The sequence below is a fragment of the Bos grunniens genome, chromosome 19, assembly GCF_055505025.1.
Source record: "Bos grunniens cultivar Pamir isolate PY7600 chromosome 19, Bosgru_T2T1.0, whole genome shotgun sequence".
NCBI classification, from domain to species: Eukaryota; Metazoa; Chordata; class Mammalia; order Artiodactyla; family Bovidae; genus Bos; species Bos grunniens.
The window spans coordinates 51,146,963-51,165,606 of record NC_141183.1 but is presented as its reverse complement, the minus strand read 5'-3'; the positions used below and the strand labels follow the sequence as shown (position 1 = coordinate 51,165,606).

The window sequence follows — 18,644 nt, the reverse complement described above, 5'->3', positions numbered from 1 at the left end:
GTCTAGGTTGGTCATAGCTTTTCTTCCAAGGAACAAGCGTGTTTTAATTTTATGGCTGCAGTCACCATCTGCAGTGATTCTGGAGCCCCCAAAAATAAGCTCTCTATTTCCATTATTTCCCATGGCTTTACCTGAGATCAAATGAGTAGGAATCAGAATTGAGCTAAGTGTTTTTATCATTGGTCTAGGGTTTGTACACCATTAAATGGGCACAGAATGTTCTTCCTCTACATATTGAAGGGAGGGATACATCATGGCAGATGTTGCTGGCTGCCTGTTCAATGGCCATTTCCCTTTTGCTCTCACTAGGGGCACTGGAATGACACCCGAGGAGAACAAGGCCTTTCTTCTGGGGCTCAGTGTGTTCTCTGCTCGCTCCTGAGGCACACTGTGGCCAGCAGGGTGCAGGACACCTAACGCCCTTACCCCTAGGGAATTTCAGCATCACCTCACTCCTTGAGTGGCTTCCCACGAAGAGACTCCCAGCAACTTTTGTCTCACCTAATCCACCCTCAAAACTCAACCAAAATCATCTCTTTAAAACACAGATGTAAGGCGGATTGTTAGAGAAGGCAATGGCACCCCAATCCAGTACTCTTGCCTGGAAAATCCCATGGACGGAGGAGCCTGGTGGGCTGCAGTCCATGGGGTCGCTAAGAGTCGGACACGACTGAGCGACTTCACTTTCACTTTTCACTTTCATGCATTGGAGAAAGAAATGGCAACCCACTCCAGTGTTCTTGCCTGGAGAATCCCAGGTACAGGGGAGCCTGGTGGGCTGCTGTCTATGGGGTCGCACAGAGTCGGACACGACTGAACTGACTTAGCAAGGCGGATGGTGCTAATGGCGGCACAACAATTTATTTATTTATTTTTTTAAATCATAAAGTAAATATCTAAGGAAATTCTTGTTTTATGTATTTATATGGACTCCTTACACAAATAACATTCCTGTTCTCCTAAGGGTTTCTTCTATAAATTGGAATGGCCAAGGAAAGCACTGTCTAATTTTGACTTGATTATACACGTTCAAGAGAGAAAGAGGGAGTGAAGAGAAAAGCGTTGGAAAGTCTTCGACTCTGGGGCTCAGCATGTACAACAGACGTCTCGGACTCGAGATTCATCCGGGTTGTCGGGTGGTTCCAACGCCGAGGGAAAACTAGGGGAGCCCACCCCACCCCACCCCACAGAGAGAATTTCTACAGCTACTCTAGCAAGGTGCTCCAGCTAAAGCATAGGTTTCAAACTACAGAGTTTCAACTTAACATCTAAAATTTTAAACTGTAGCATTTCTGCGACAAATAAGCTCAGAGAGCTCATCTCAGAAGAAAAATTAAAGAACTATTGCTCTGATGAATGACAAGTCTGGCTGTTGCTCTCGCGCCGCCGGACTTCCAGGCTCAGGCAGACACGTACGGGGGCGGCGGCTCCTTGGTGGCGCTGTTCACAGTGGCGTCATCGTACGGGGGTAGCAGCACCGTAGTGTCGTTGCTGGTAACATAAACCAGGACATCAGAGGAGTTCCTGCCATTGATATATCGGTAGCAGTTCCAAACACAGCTAATCAAGTAACCCTTAAAAGCCAAGATAATGCTGATGAACAGAAGAATAATGAGGACCAAACAGGTAGGATTCACTGACATGATATCATCTTTGTAAGGAAAATCAGGAGGCAGCTGTCATATGTATTCCTGGATGGAGTTTGGATAAACAAGTACGGTGACCGCAACCAAGGTGTTGAGGGCAAAATCAAAGATCTGGTAGCAGAAGAATGGGATGATCCAGCCTGCGCGTTGCTTGTATGCGCCGTACGTAGCCATGGCACAGATAAGGATCATGAGAACAGAAATCGCGATGGCAATGCACATGTTGACATCATCCATGAACTCAAAGTCACCCCCGAGTTCAGAACTTGAAAAGTGGTAATGATCTGGATCAGCCAGGGCGCTCAACAGAATCAGCAGTACCACGGCATTGAGGATCAAGTACCAGACGCCGAGCAGGATGGTGCCAGTGCGGACATGGCAGCAGAGGCAGCAGCTGTTGGAGGAGAACCGCGTCCAGGGGGCCACCATCTTCATCGCTCGGGCCGCGGGCGCAGTGGCGCAACTCTGCGCCCAAGTTCGCAGGAGCTTTAGCCGTCGGTCCTGAGCACCGCGCGGCTGTCGCCGGCCCCTCTCTCCCCGGCTACCCTCGCTCCCTCTTCCCGGCCCCCGTCTGCCTACCACTGGCCCCGGGCCCCGCGCCTCTCCCCGCGAAGAGCTCGCAGCTGGAACCTCGGCCGGAGCCTGAGCTCCGAGGGCTGCTGGCACAACAATTTAAATGTACTTAATATACTTCAACTGAACTGAATTCTTAAAATGATTAAAATGGTAGATTTTGCTATAGGTCTTTTGCCATAATTAAAACACACACACACAACCTAGTTGCTTCCCTAACTCTGCAGTAGTTTACTCGTGCATAACTCTTAACCACAGCCTAGAAAAATGCAGTGTTTTCTCACTTGATCAATGCCTCTTATTCTCATATCTCTGTTCCACATACCCTATTCAGAGTCCCTTATATTTGCCAGGCCTCCTCCTATCACAGAGCTGTTCACAAATGCAGTTCTTATGCCAAGAACACATTTTCTTTCTCTATTAGCTTTTCGTAATTCTTCAAAGCTCAGTTCAAACATCACTTCAGTGGCTCTCCAGTTAGGTAAAATATTCCTTCTTCTTTTTGTGATCATTTGACGAATGCCTCTCCCCTTCTCTAAACCATAAGCTTCCATGAGGGCAAAGACCTGTGTTTGGCATACTTGTTCAGTCGCCAAGTCAGGTCTGACTCTTTGCAAGCCCATGGACTGCAGCACACCAGGCTTCCCTGTCCCTCACCATCTTCTAGAGTTTTCTCAAACTCACGTCCATTGAGTCGGTGACGCTATTCAACCAACTCATCCTCTGCTGCCCCCTTCTACTCCTGTCCTCAGTCTTTCCCAGCATCAGGGTGTCTGCGCTCAAGTATCTGTACAATGAATCAATGAGTTGTAAGACGCACATGCAATTCCATCAGGGAGACACTAGGAGGCACCTTTGCTACATTTGCACTCAAGTAATTTTGATCAACAGTACAAATTTTGATGAGCAAACTTCTCTCCCAAAAAGCTAGAATAAAAATGACTATTCACCATAAGAGTGGTACTAAATACTATAATTTTACTATGGGCCAATAAGAATTACCATGCAACAAGTTAAACTTTAAAAACAAAAGCTAGAACTTAATTTTTTATATTTTTCCCCCATGTGCCAGAATAAAGACAGGTAAAGTGATAATAACAAAGCATTTCTTTTAGCTTAAATATTCAAATCTAAAGGATATTATCTTTTTAATGCTATACACCTTAAACTTAATATACAGTACTGCATGTCAGTTAAATCTCAATAAAGGTATTTGAGGTGAAAATATGGGATAGAAAAATAAAACCAAGAGAAAAAGCAGAACTGATGTTTTTCATTACTGAAACAGTATCATCTCTCCCACATGTCTTTTTATATGAAACAATCCATTTATTTCCATACATTTGTTTACAAAATTATGTTAATGCAACTGTCATAGGACATCACTGTAACAACTGTATTTTATCTCCTACATGGTGTTTTGCACCGGGTGAGTGGATCCTTCCCATAAACTCTGATTATTTCTTCCCTTTTTAAAACAGTAGCAAACCCTCTCCTGGGTTTTGACTCCAGCTAGAGCCCCAGCTCTCCTTCCCAAATTCCTAGAAGAGTGTCTAAAACTTGTTATATCAAAATTGCCTCTTCTCGCTCTTTCTTAAACCAATTCCAGTCACAACTGTGGTCTCACTATCCAACCAAAAGCCACTTTATCAAGGTCACCAATGACTCACATCACCTCTCAAGTCTTTGCTTTACCTGAGCTTTCAACAGTAAATACATTTTTTTAAAAATTGAGGTATAACTGACATATAAGGAAATACTCACCTTCTTGAAATACTTTATTCTCTTAGTTTTTAGGACACTCTCCCAAACTATCTTGTTTACTTGTGGCTCTTTCTGTCTTGTCTGACCCCATTCCTCCATTCATGCCCCTACCTCTGAACAGTGACAGTATCTCAGGGCTCAGTCCCTGGACCTTTCCCTGTTCTTCCCCTCCCCTTTTCTGCCTACACTCAATCCCTTGATTCAGCCACAAACTGATGTCTTTAGCCTAGCTCTCACTAGCTGATTCTCATAACCAGAAGCCAAATGGGTATCACCGCTTCAATACCTGATAAGCACCTTGAAGGTAACTTGTCTGAAACTGAACTCCTGACCACCCTCTACTAATCCGCTCTGGTCTTTGCTACATCGGTTAATGGCAACTCTTCAAGTTCCTCAGTTTAAAAAAAAAAACTCATGAAAAGGACACTGCGGATTATTGGTCCTTCTGCCTGAATTCTCATGCCCCAGTCACCCCCAGGCCCTCATCTCTTCACTCCAGCGTCATCTCTCAGACCTCCCCTGACCATTCCATTTAAAAGTATGACTCCCGCCTCCCACAATGTTTCCTGCTTAATATTTCATGCCAGCACTTTTCACTGCATACAATATATATTCTACTTATTTAGTTTAGTTTATCATGTTTCCCCCTACTATAAAGTAAGATCCATGGGTCAAGAAATCTTCACCTGTTTCGTTCACTGCAGAATCCTCAAAACCTAGAGCAGTACCTGTAACATAGCAGGCATTTAATAAATACTTGGTGAATGAATAAACAATCATGAAGAAGCGGGGACTCTGTGTGCAGTTTTAGAATATTTGCACATACTGATACATTTTAAGAAGTAGAGCTTAATTCCCCTCCACTTAAGGGCAGGAGAGACTGAGTGACTCACAGCTAACCAAAAAAAAAAAATATGGAGGAGGTGAAGAGATGTCACTTGTTTTTGACACTAGATCATAAAAGCACATCGTGGCTGCTACCCTGTTGTCTCTCAGATCACTCGCTCCAGGAAGGCGGCTGCCACGGCATGAAGACGCAGCAAACAGCCCTACAGAGAAGCCCACTGGGCAAGGAATGGAGGCCTCCTGGCAATAGCCATGTGAGTAGTTTGTCCTAGAAGTGAATGCCCCACCCCATTCAAGCTTTCAGAACACAGTCATACTTGACACTCTGACTCCAACCACCCGAGAGACCCTTGAGCCAAAACCACCTAGTTAAGCCATTCCCAGGTTCCTAAGCCACAGAAACCATGGGAGATGATAAATGTTTTGAACTGTTAGGTTTGGGAATATTCTGTTAAAACAGCAATAGATTCTTAATACAGTGAGAGTTTAATAGCCTGGTATAATCACTTGGGGGAGAAATTTGGCATCACATAATAATGCTAAAGATATACATATCTTTATACATCTTGGACTGCACTTTCCAAGTGATATGCCGTGGATGGTTTAAGTGTGACCGTGGGTCAGCAGGGTAGGTCCTGAGTGGCTAGAACCTCTAGGTCAGTTGCCCACAGCCTTGAGCAGCCTTCCCTGTTTATTCTAAGATATTATCTTATTATTTGTGTGTCATGGTATTTTAAAAGTTGGTGAGTAATGTAATGTAACCCAACAATTCCATTTCTAGTTATGTGCCTTAAATAAATCTCATAGATGTACACAAGGAGGTATTTATTGCAGCATTTTTGATAATAGGAAATGTGTGCATATAACCTAAATGTCCACCAATCAGGGCACAGAGGGAAAAAATATAGTTTCATGTTGGAACTGAATGTACAGCAGTTAACGCATGAACTAGAATCACATAAACATGGATAAATCGAAAAACAATGCACAGTGAAAAAACAGCTGGTTGGAAAAGCTGTTTTGAATACAATGGAAAACTAACCAAGGATCAACTATTTTAACATTACCATGCACTCTCAGAACTATAAGAAACCCAGTTTTATATTCTCCAGCTTCCGAGCCAATGTAGACATCTATGTCAACCACCCAAGCACTTCAAGTGAAGGAAAGGCTCACTACAGTTCACAAAATAATGTTGTTTATTACTTTTTATCATCTGTAGTAATTCTGTTTTACTGAGCTAAAATATGGTTCTCTCTTTTATAGTTCATCACACATTTTTTCTTTTTGAGAATTTTCACCTGTTGCTCTCATTTTTGCATGCTCAGTTTTTTGAAACATTCAGTACATGGAAGCTCCCCGCCCCCTACCCACCTTGGCTGAGCCACACAGCTTGTGGGATGTCAGTTCCCCAACCAGGGACTGAACCCAGGCCATGGCAGTGAAAGCCCAGAATCCTAACCGCTAGGCTACCAGGGAACTCGCAACACCTTTTTAAAATCAGGTTAATTTCTCTTCTAGATGACAAAACTTCACAAATACTAACCCAGCTATAAGTGTCCTCAGTATTTTGATTCCAGGCTGTATTCTGCCCAATTATCCTGTTTAAGTTTAGGAGAATGGCAGCAGATTTCAGTGGAAAGAGTGGGGAAAATATTTATGGCTGCGTCAGGTCTTATTCACACTCGCAGGCTTAGTTGCCCTACAGCATGAGGGATTAGTTCCCTGACCAGGGATTGAACCTGCATCCCCTGCACTGAAAGGCAGATTCTCAATCACAGGACCACCAGGGAAGGTCCAAACTTACACTTGTAAGTTGAACAAAGCTGTACGCAAAATCCCTACATAGACTTGATCGACTGACTAATCTGGAAAGGCAGTTTCTTAACTGATTAAGTAGGACAGTCTACTGTATTACAGCATTCTAAGACTATACTAATTTTTTATGGCTAAACTATACCTAGGGGTTTCCCAGGTAGCTCAGTGGTAAAGAATCCTCCTGCCAATGCAGGAGACATGAGTTCGATCCCTGGGTCAGGAAGATACCTTGGGGAAGGAAATGGCAGTAAAAGAAAACCTACTCCAGTTTCCTGCCTGGAAAATCCCATGGACAGAGAAGCCTGGCAGGCTACAGTCTATGGAGTTGCAAAGAACTGTACATGACCAAGCGACTGAGTATGCATGCACTTATCACTGTAGAATTATCTTATGCTCATTAGCAATCAACGAAAAAGAAAGCAAAACAAAAAACCCTAGTTGTCTCTTAAATGAAATGCTATGAAAGCAGATAATCACCCAAAGCATATTATGAACTTAAACCTAGCACTTTTTATTTACTTTTATTGAATTTCATATTATTACTGCCAGCCTATTTTTTTTAATCTCATCTGGAGATCATTTCAAATGTATAAAGTGATAAAAATAAAAACATAACAAAGAACCCCCATCTTAGATTCATTACTGCTGACATTTTGCCCCATTTGCTTGTTTTCAATCTACATATGTATAAGGATTCTGTGCATGTAACCTTGCAACAAAGGTGTTTTAAATAATGGTCTTTTATCCCTAAGTACTTCAAAGTGTATTTTCTAAGAATAAGGACACTGCAGTTACCAGCTTCATAAATTTATATTAATATAATATGTACCTAATATACCACCTACCATTCATATTCTGAATTGTTAGATGGCCTAATAATATCCTTTATAGGCAGCTGAGAAGCCAGAATAGCACTTGCTTAGAACATTTCTTTAGCCTCCTTCATCTAGATTGTAGCTATGCACTCTTGACCAGGGTACTACCTAGGGGATGTGTGTATCACATGTCTGGAGGCATACAACGTCTTATTAGTGACGGGAATTTTCATCATTCAATGTGTTGCCTGATTTCTCTACTCTCTAATTACTATTTTTTCTCTCTGGCAACTAAAAGTATTTAAACAATGCTAATAATATTCTGTTGCTTACATACTTCTGAATATGCATAATACACAAAATTGAGAACTACACACATTCTTTCTTTCTCTAGATAGTTAACAAATGTTGAAACTAAGCTAAGGGGGAAAAAATCACATCACTCAAGATCTCTTCAACTACACACTAATCTACTAATTTTGTACTGATTAATATATCCTGCAAAAAAAACCCATCTAATGGTATTATTCAGCCTCCACCTCGCACCCTTGCTGTTGTTCAGCTGCCCAGTCATGTCCGACTCTTTGTGACCTGATGCACTGCAGAAAGCCAGGCTGCTTTGTCCCTCACCATCTCCCGAAGTTTGCCCAATTTCGTGTCCATTGCATCGGTGATGCCATCCAGCAATCTCATCCTCTGACACCCCCTTTCCTTAGTCCTCAATCTTTCCCAGCATCAGGGACTTTTCCAGTGAGTCGGCTATTCGCATCAGATAACCAAAATACTGGAGCTTCAGCTTTAGCATCAGTCCCCCCAACGAATATTCAGGATTAATTTCCTTGAATTTATTTGATCCTAAATACCCAGGATCAAATCAGTTGACTGATTTGATCTCCTTACTGTCCAAGGGACTTTCAGGAGTCCTCGAGCACCACAGTTTGAAGGCATCAACTCTTTGGCATTCTTCCTTCTTTAAGGTCCAGCTCTCACAACCGTATGTGACCACTGGGAAGACCACAGTGTTGACCATATGAACCTTTCTCTGCAAAGTGATGTCTCTGCTTTTCAACACACTGTCTAGCTTTGTCATAGCTTTCCTGCCAAGAAGCAATCATCTGATTTCACGGCTGCAGTCACCATCCGCAGTGATCTTAAAGCCCAAGAAAGAGTGGGGAGTGCCACGATCTTAGTTTTTTTAATATTTAATTTTAAGCCAGCTTTTTCACTCCCCTCCTTCACCCTCAAGAGGCTCTTTAGTTTCTCTTCACTTTCTGCCATTTCCCCACCCTTACACCATCCCAATAAAAACCAACAGAGTATGTAATGGAGAAACTCGACTAAGTAGCAGTTCATAAGAGAAATATCTAGAGATCTGAGCTTAATAAGCCAACTAACATGAAAAGATTACTAAAAGCTAATGGCAGTCATAATTCTAAAACTCCATTATTACAAGTACAATGCTCAGGGAGCAGGAACTACGTATTTCCACTGTACTTCAAACTGATCAGACCACATCTTACAGTGTTCTCAATCTGGAATCACGTTTATTGAGGGAAACATCCAGAGGGATAGGACAAGACTAATGGAAGGTCTGAAATTAGCCTAGAGAAACACGCTAGCCAATTCTGAATAGGTAAATGACTGTCATTATGCAAAAAGAAAAGGTAAAGACACTGCCCTGTCTGAAAGCTTCATGGAGACAGATTTTAACTCATGGACTGTCTAATAATGCAACAATTTGTCCTTAAAAACATAAAGATTACGGAAGATATTCATGTGTGCTGAATTACTTACCTGAATTACTCCAGCACTGTACCTGAACAGAGCAGGAATGTTAGAAACAGGAACACCAGTTGGTTTTTCTGCTCTTTTTGCTGCTCCTTCACCTGCTCCTTGTCCTCCTCTCTGTAGTCACGTAAGGTTTCAAGGCTTACGTGAAAAGCAAGGCACACACACTTCACATACACCAGATAAACTAGCATCTGCTTTTCTAAACTGAAGTTCACCTTAGTTTTGAACCTGCAGTAAGACCTTGCCCTCAGTCCATGCTGAGTTCCCCATGAAACCCCTCTCTATTCTTCAGTAATATTAATTCCTTGCCTCCCGTGCCCTCGGGAGCTCACTAATGCTACAAATGGCAACAGTCAACTTGAAATCTGCCATCTACCTGAAGAGTAAAGAGAAGCTGACTATCACTTTCCCCCGTTTTTTCCTTGCTAACAATTGGAGGGTCAATTATATCACATATATACTATGAGTGAATGGCCTGGGTAACTAAGACAAAAATCTATAAAATAGGTGAAGTGCTTAGAAACTGCTACAGGCCCCCTAAATGGCACCCTGGCCTCCAATGTTATTACCCTATAATTTTAGCCATTATGATCCTTTAAAAACAAACTCGATCATGTCACTGCCCTACTTTAGTAAACAACAATAATAACAACAACTAACATTTACAGAGCATTTACTATGTGCCAGGCACTATTTTAAGTACTTTGCATGTGTTAAGTTACCCAATACCCACAACAGTATGAAGCAGGCCCCACTTCACAGCTGAAAAAACTGTCACAATATATTAAGTAATTTTCCCAAGTCTGTACAGTAAATGACAACACTGGGATTAGAAACCTAGGAACTGTGGCTCCACAGTCTACCTCTTAACCACTGGGGTTTATTTCCTCTCCTACTCTTCAATCCCTTCCCAAAATCATTTAAAATAAAATTCCTTATCATGCTCTAAAAAGCCTTGCAGAATTTAGTCCTTGCCTACCACCCATAATGTCTTCATCACACTTCCTTCCTTAGTCTGTACCACCCTTCTCAATCAGGCAAGCATCCTCATCTCCACCGTCATTTTAAATCCCTACCTTCTCTCTCTCACTAAAGACAAGGAGTCCTTTCCTTCCAGCGTTAGGGTTCTTTGCAAACAAATGACAATTTCCAGTTCAGGTTAACTTAAGGTACTTCCAAACAATTAGGCAGGAAAACCCAATCACGTCAATGAGCACTGCCAAAGGAGGTCAATTATCACCTGGACGTATTCATACCAACCAGGTTTCTTGGTTTTTAATTTTGATCCTTACTGGATTCACAATTCAAAATCATGGAACAGGGAATCTAACTGATCCAGCTGGGGTCATATGCCTGACCATTTATATTTTACTAAAGGACCCTGAATAGGAATGTCTAAACTAAGACCGCACAGAGTAGGGAAGATAGAGTTTCCCAAAAGGGAGTCAGGACATTATTTAGTAGGAAAAAAGAATATGTGCTGAACAACCCCCACCACCATTTCTCCCAAATCAAATGTCCACCAATTGCCTAATGGCCTCTGCAAGTGTTATGCCTTTGCTTTGACTTAGCCCCTTTTCCTCCTTCAGGTCTTATTCAAACACCACTTTTTAAAAGAATATTCCTTAATCATCCTCTCCAAAGTACCTCTTCTCCTGGCCACCACCTATCCCTCCCACCAACTACTGGCATATCATATTGCTTAATTCCTTTTTGATGCTTTTGAAAAGAATTTTCTCATTTGTTTGCTCATTATCAATTCTCCCCATTAGATTATAGGGTCCATGAAGGTTGGGACTACATGTATTTGATCAAATACCAAAGATGAACAAGCAACAGTAGCATGATCTTTTAAAAAATGCAAATGAGATAATATTACTCTTTAGCTTAATATCCTTCAATGTTTCCCAGTAACCTTAGTCTAGAACAAAAATATCTGATGTTTACATTTGCCTCAATTAACTCCCAACTTTTGATAATTCCTAGAACATGCCAAGCTCTTTCCCAATTCAGGATCCATGCTTAGGATATTCTTCAACAGGCTCTTCACAAAATCTGATTCTTAGCCATTACATCTCAGCTAAAATAACACTTCCTAAAAGGAGCACTTCCATCACACTACCTAAGATAGATTTTCCCTTCTAAATTATTCTTTATCACAGGACCCCTGTGATTTCTGTCTTTCATAATTCCTAATCTGTAATTACTTCATGTACAAATCAGTTCAGTTCAGTTCAGTTCAGTCGCTCAGTCACGTCCAACTCTTTGCAACCCCATGGACTGCAGCACGCTAGGCTTCCCTGTCCATCACCAAATCCCAGAGTTTATTCAAACTTATACCCATCAAGCTGGTGATGCCATCCAACCATCTCATCCTCTGTCGTTCCCTTCTCCTTCTGCCTTCAGTCTTTCCCAGCATCAGTGTCTTTTCCAACGAGCCAGTTCTTCGCGTTAGGTAGCCAAAGTATTGCATTTGCAGCTTCAGCATCAGTCCTTCCAATGAATATTCAGGCCTGATTTCCTTTAGGGTTGCCTGGTTTGAGCTCCTTGCAGTCCAAGGGACTCTCAAGAGTCTTCTCCAACACCACAGTTCAAGAGCATCAATTCTTTGGCATTCAGCTTTCTTTACAGTCCAACTCTCACATCCATACATGAGTACTGGAAAAACCATAGCTTTGACTAGACAGACCTTTGTTGGCAAAGTAATGTCTCTGCTTTTTAATATGCTGTCCAGGTTGGTCATAGCTTTTCTTCCATGGAGCAAGCGTGTTTTAATTTTATGGCATTATTATTAATTTTATATTTTAATTTTTCATCTGCAGTGATTTTGGAGCCCAAAAAAATAAAGTCTCTCACTGTTTACAGTACAGTGTACACGCTTACCTTTTACAATGTACAAGCTTACCTTTAAAAAAAACTGAAATATAATTGACCTGCAATATTATACTAGGTTCAGAACAGATTTACTTCTTTATCACCCATCTCTCCAACTATTTATTCTTGCTCCCTGAGGGCAGAGTGTATCTGTATCATCACTCCAAACCCTAATACAGTACCCGGAACCAAGTTAGTGCTCAAGTGTCTTTAGAGGAAGAAGGAGAGAAGGAAAAAAATGGTGTTTTCTAAGAGAAATTCTCTTTAGAAGAAAACTTAACTAGTACATCCAAAGTAAGATATTTCTATAGTTACAATCCTCTAGCCTTCCTTCCAAAACAAGATGGAACAGAAAATAAGTGTTAATTTTGTCACAATTTACTCTGCTAGCTAATGGAAAAGAAAAAAGAGCTTTGAAGGCTCTGAAGAGAAATTTGAGGGGCTAAAGTAGGAAAGGACATTTAGAAATAGTTTTAAGGCTAACATCAAACCTAGGCATACATTTACTTCTTTAGAAAGAAATGGAAACTATCAGAACATTGAACACAACTCAGGATCAAAGAGCAAATGGCACTGAAATCCATACTTTAACCTTCCTCTCAATTAGGTTTTCAATCATTTACTACAGTATCTATTTACACACTCAGAATGTGCCAAATGAGGGTTTAATTCTCAGTCTTGTCTTTTATTTTACCACCATATGCTGCAGAACATCCGAGATGGTTTCACCAAACCGAAGTCCTACTTACCAAGTGCTCTGGCTACTGCCAGAAAGGGAATCTGGTCAATGACTGTGCTCCTCCTCACAGGTCCATTGTGAGTGAGCCGAGGCCGTTTCCAAACCACACGGTTCACCCCAGACTTGTTCATCACACTGAAAGACAAGAGGTTCACAGAAATACACTAAGTGATCACACTATATCAACTCAAGTAGTTTCACATGTTAAATAACTATTACAATCAGATTGTATTATCATCTGCTTTAGACACAAAGATGCATAAATCAAAGTTCCTGTTCATAAGGCAAAGACAAAATAGGGTAGATTAAGATGAGAATTTGGAGATTATTTAGGGAGCACAGAGAAATAGAAATGAGTAGATAGCATGTATATAAAAGCAAGATAATTTGATAACTTAGAAAACTGAGGGGAGGAAGAAGTGGTTATAAAAGAAGAGGGAAAAATACATAAAAGAAGTCGAAAAGGTTGTATAGTTTTTGAAGGATTTAAGGGTATTGAAAACAGAACTTTCGCTTTAGTATTTTTGATCTGAGGAATTAATAAGAAATGCTTCACTAGAAATACCTATGTATTTAGATATTTCTGTATTTAGAAATGTGAGATTAGACCCTGGAAACAGATCAGCTGTAGAGAGAGCGATCTGGGAGTTTGAGAACAAGAAAACCCTCCTAGAAATTTGGTGTAGGAGCAAGAGAAATCTGTAATTAATACACAGAGTAGTTAGTACACTCCAGGGTGCCTAACATATTGAAATATGGTCAAATATTTCAGCAAAAAAGTAATACTAAAAACACAGTAGAGATGGTCTCTCAACCTATGCCCGAATGACGGAAATGGGAAACTGGCCCTTAAATCAATTTAACCATAATCTGCCTGGAATTAAAAAAATAAATAAAAGAAAAAAAATGTTTCCCTGGAAGGTTTAAAAAAGTTGAGGGGAAGAGGGGAAAGAGCATTTCCAAGAAACAAATATTAGCCTGTCTGATAACAGGTTTACCTGACAGATAGATACATGCCCAAGACCGGATTCCTGACTCTCAACGATAGATGACATTAAGGTCATCAAATTAAGTCTTCACACTCAGGTCCCACGTGTACACTGAAACCCTCTGATTATAGTCTGAAATTTCATTTAGTGTACGGCAGGTCAGCTGACAATCATCTGTGGTCTTCTCGTCAGTTACTCTTCTCCTTATTAATGAGCACTATGCCATCCTGATGTATACCTGAGTCTCAATAGTTTACTATGTTGACTGTGAGTAGCATGACTCTGTCCCCCTAAACGTGATGAACTCAGAAACTAAACAGAATATGGGACAGACAATGGTGACCATCTCCACAGGAATGTCGCTAAGAAATGCTGTGGACATTAGCAGCAGCCAGCCAGTTCCCCTCCATCTATGGCTTTTCTACTACTGCTCTAACTTCAAAGGAATGAAGATACTAGAGAAGAGATAACAAACGGAATAAAAGCTCTAAGAGAAACAAAGGCATGCTATGCTGCTGCTGCTAAGTCGCTTCAGTCGTGTCCGACTCTGTGCGACCCCATAGGTGGCAGCCCACCAGGCTCCCCCGTCCCTGGGATTCTGCAGGCAAGAACACTGGAATGGGTTGCCATTTCCTTCTCCAATGCATGAAAAGTGAAAAGTGAAGGTGAAGTCCCTCAGTCGTGTCTGACTCTTAGCAACCCCATGGACTGCAGCCTACCAGGCTCCTCCATCCATGGGATTTTGCAGGCAAGAATACTGGAGTGGGGTGCCATTGCCTTCTCCGAACAAAAGCATAAATATATACAAATGAGAAAAAAATCTCCCTGAGTCCAGAAAAACATGAATATAGCAGAAGGAGAACAACTGCAACCATCTTTCTAAAGTATAAAACAAACCTCATGAGACAAGGGCAGGCCAGGCGCCTTGAGCAGCGCTGTCCCAACAGACTGGCAGCAGTGATGGAAACATTCACTCCGCACATTTGAACATGTAGCAGCCACCAGCCATGCCCAGCTACTGAGCTCTGTCAATGTGGCTAGGGCAAATGAGAAACTGAATTTTTAATTTAACTTTAATTTATTTATATTTAAGTTCAAACAGCCACATGGGGCTACAATAACCAGACAGAACAGGAGGGGAATGAAACAAGTAAAGAACATGGTAGAAAATTTGGCCAATGTTAACATAGAAGATAAATATCAAGAGAGTTGCTCATTTACTCTCCCTTTTGAGAATTACTTTGTAGTACTGAAAGAAACACTGTTCCAGGTCATATAAGAGTCAGCAAAGGTGGTTATCTTTTTTTGAGGTTGGAATTGCTTTTACTGGGGCGAGCGCGGCAGGCCCGCCGTGGTCAGGTGAGTGTTCCAGGTGAGTGTTCCGCAGCAAAACTGGGCGCCTCCATGTGCCACCTCCCCTGGCGAGGGCAACAGGCGACGCTCAGTCCGAGGGCGGAGGCGGGGGCGGAGCCGCCAGGGCCCCGGGCGAGGGAGCAGGAGCTGGCAGCACCGGCTGGACCGCCCAGGCAGCGTGGCAGCATCCCGGGCAGGGCTGAGGCTCCCTGGGAGAGGCAGGCAGGCAGCACCGGGGGAGGGGTGTCCCACAGGCCTCAGGGGGCAGAAGCCTACGGGAGCCCCGCCGTACCTGGCTGGCACGCCTGAGCGCTGGGTAATGGCGAGCCTTTCACCAGAAGGGTCTATCTCCCGCCCCAGGTCTGCGTCCTTGGGGCCTGCCTGGGGTGCGAACAGGGACACAGTGGGCACTTACTAGGGAGCTGAGGCTGGAGGGCTGAAGCCAGAGGCCTGGGGTCTGGGGGCCTGGCCTGGGCCAGCTGGGTCTGCTTGAGGACCTCGGCCTCCCGTGGGGAAGGGGCTTCCTGAGCAGCCCAGGAGACTAGGGACTCGCTGCCGCCCCCGTAAAGCAAGCAGGTTGGTCCTAAAGACACAGAAGCGCTGATCCCTATGGCCCTGCTGCTAGGGGCTCCATCCCCTGCCCAGGCAGGTCGGGCTGGGGCTGAGGGAACCTCGCCCAGAGGGAAGCCCCTAGGGAGATGGAGGGCCGAGTTGGGGGGTGGTTACTTTTTATTTTATGCTTTCTTCAAAGCTGACCCTCAAAAAGCAAACAGTAAAGACTACATCTACCATTCACGGACTTCCCCTGGCAGTCCAGTGGTTCAGACTCTGCTTTTCCAATGCAGGGAGGCTGGGTTCTATCCCTGGTCAGGATCTAAGATCCCCCAGGCTGTGTGGCGTGACCAAAAAAAAAAAGAGACAAAAAGTGTTTGTTGCTGTCCAAATCTTTGCTAATATCCAACCAAAATACCATTCACAAGAAACTATGAAACACAAGAGTTCCGGGAAAAGAGACACCAGCATTCTGCCTTCCTAACACCTTATGCCCTGTAGCTCTTTCCTAAACCTGCTCCCTAAAAGGTAAGGCTTGCATGTGTGCCATGCTCAGTCACTTCAGTCGTGTCCAACTCTGCAACCCTATGGACTGCAGCCCGCCAGGCTCCTCTGACCATGGGATTCTCCAGGCAAGAATACTGGAGTAGGTTGCCATGCCCTCCCTCCAGGGGATCTTCCAGACCCAGGGATCAAACCTGTGGCTCCTGCATTGTAGGCACGTTCTTTACCACTGAGCCACCAGGGAAGCCCCAAAGTCAGGCTTAACATTAAGTAATTACAGTAGCTACCCACATTGCTTTCAATATAACACTCCTGGGAGCTCTCTTGACACGTAATATTCAAAGTTGTTATGGTCTCTGAGCATAAACACCAACAGAGGAACAAATGACAAAAAAAGAGCACTGGCTAAAAGTTTTACACCCAGTAGCAAAAACCCAAAGCAATGCTGTAAAAGATGCTGTTTCTCTTGCACTTCCTGCCATTGTCCTGTGTGATTAAAAGGCATACAAAAGGATCAGCCTGATACGCAGGGGCTGACAGAGAAGCAACAGAAGGCTGGGAAAACAGAGCACTGGCCAGTTGCCTAGGGTGAGGACAGAAGGAAAGGAGGAAATAACTTATAACAAAATAGCTCAATTTGTGCAAAAAGACACCTGCTCTCAAATGGCAAAGAGTTTGTCCAGCTGTCCGGATGGTATTTTAAGTAACAGCACAAAAACCATAAACTCAAAAAATAAAGTTAAATACAAATACATATTAAAAATTCATAGAGAAAAATAAAGAATGGTAAAGAAAAAAATTTTTACAAGACTAATGAAAGGAATCAGGCCTACCAATATTAAAAATTATAATTAAAGCCTCGATTTTAAAAAAAGTATGGTACTGGTATTTAAGGATACCCAGAAAAGGCCCAAATTTGGGTGGGCCACAAAGTTTGTTCAGGTTCTGCCATATCATCATATGGGAAAACCTGAAGGAACTATTTTTTTTTGGCCAGCCCAATAAATATGATTGCAAAGCTCACTTTACGTAACTACCAGCAGTGGTCTCAGATACACACTGACCTTCACTTCACACTTACAGGACCTAATAAACCATAGCACGAAACCAGGTTCACTTGACTTTGCAGGATACAGGACAGGAAACACAGTCTGCAGAACTGCAGCTCCAGTAGTGCCGCCTTCAGCAATGATCCTTACAGAAATCCAGGAGCCAACTTCCAGCCACCACAAGTGAGCTTCGTAGGCCACAGGAATCTGTGTCTCAAGAGCCCCTGACTTCCCGATCCCCACACAAGTCCAGCTGCATGCACACAGGGCAGCCAAGGTCCCTGCTTTCCAAGGGAAATCTGTGGTCCATAGCAATCTTTCCTATCCACCTGCAGTTCCATTCAAGGATCCTTCTACAACGAGCAATGTTGCCTTGTAACAGAGTCAACATTCCACATTTATCTTAACCAGGGAAAGACTGCTAGAAGAGGATAAACTCCAGGTCATCTTCCCACTAATAGAAGGGTTTTATGCCTCGTAAGCCTTCAAATCAGCAAGGAATGGCTGTGGAATTGTTCAAGTGGCTACTGATAGCCAGTTAGAAAAAAATATTAACTTGAATCCCTACTACACAACTTTAAAGTTCCAGAGCTATAAGATTAAAATGTAAATGACAAAACCATACAAATACTAGAAAAGTGGCTCTTGAAACATGGTTCAGGGACCCCCCTGGAAGTCCCCCAGACAATTTCAGGGGATCTGCAAGGTCAAAAAATTATTTTCCTAATAATACTAAGACCATGTGCATACAGTGGAGTTTTTAAACAGCTACAGAACTTGATATATTGTATGATAAAAGATGTCAATATTTGGATGATCTGCATAACCCAGCTAACCAATGTTTTACAAGTGACCAATACTTAGGTTTCAAAATCATGCACAGGGGCTATATACTTTATGATTCCAACTATGTGGCACTCTGGAAAAGGTAAAACTAAGGAGATAATAAAAAGACCAGTGGCTGCCAGGAATAGAAAGAGGGGAAGGGGAAAGGAGGCAGAGCACAGAGGATTCCCAGGACAGTGAAACTGTTCTGTATGAAACTATAACGGTAGACACCTGTCATTACACATCTGTCAAACCCTAGAATGTACAACACCAAAAGCAACCCAAATGTAATCTATTGACTTTGAGTGATAACGATGTGTTAATGTAGGGTCATCAATCATAACAAATGATCCACTCTGGGGAAGAGAGCTGACAGTGGAAGAGACTATTCACATAGAGGAGGCAGGGACTCCTGTACTTTCTGCTCAATTTTGCTATGAATCTAAAACTGCTCAAAAAATAAAAGTCTATTAAAAAGATCATGCATGGATAAAGATATTATT

At 42.5% G+C, this 18,644-nt stretch overlaps 1 protein-coding gene and 1 pseudogene across 3 annotated transcripts in view; both read right to left on the bottom strand.

Moving 5' to 3' along the window:
* Positions 1-18,644, bottom strand: part of PPM1D (protein phosphatase, Mg2+/Mn2+ dependent 1D) — a 61,194-nt gene that overhangs the window by 20,063 nt on the left and 22,487 nt on the right. For both annotated transcript variants that reach the window (XM_086360556.1, XM_086360557.1), the window contains exon 3: positions 12,877-13,001. In XM_086360556.1, coding sequence (XP_086216682.1) covers positions 12,877-13,001 — 125 coding nt within the window. The remainder of the gene's footprint in view (positions 1-12,876; positions 13,002-18,644) is intronic.
* On the bottom strand, positions 890-3,276 carry LOC147352639 (lysosomal-associated transmembrane protein 4B pseudogene; annotated as a pseudogene). Its single transcript, XR_015148305.1, has one exon. The product of XR_015148305.1 is annotated as a lysosomal-associated transmembrane protein 4B pseudogene (transcript).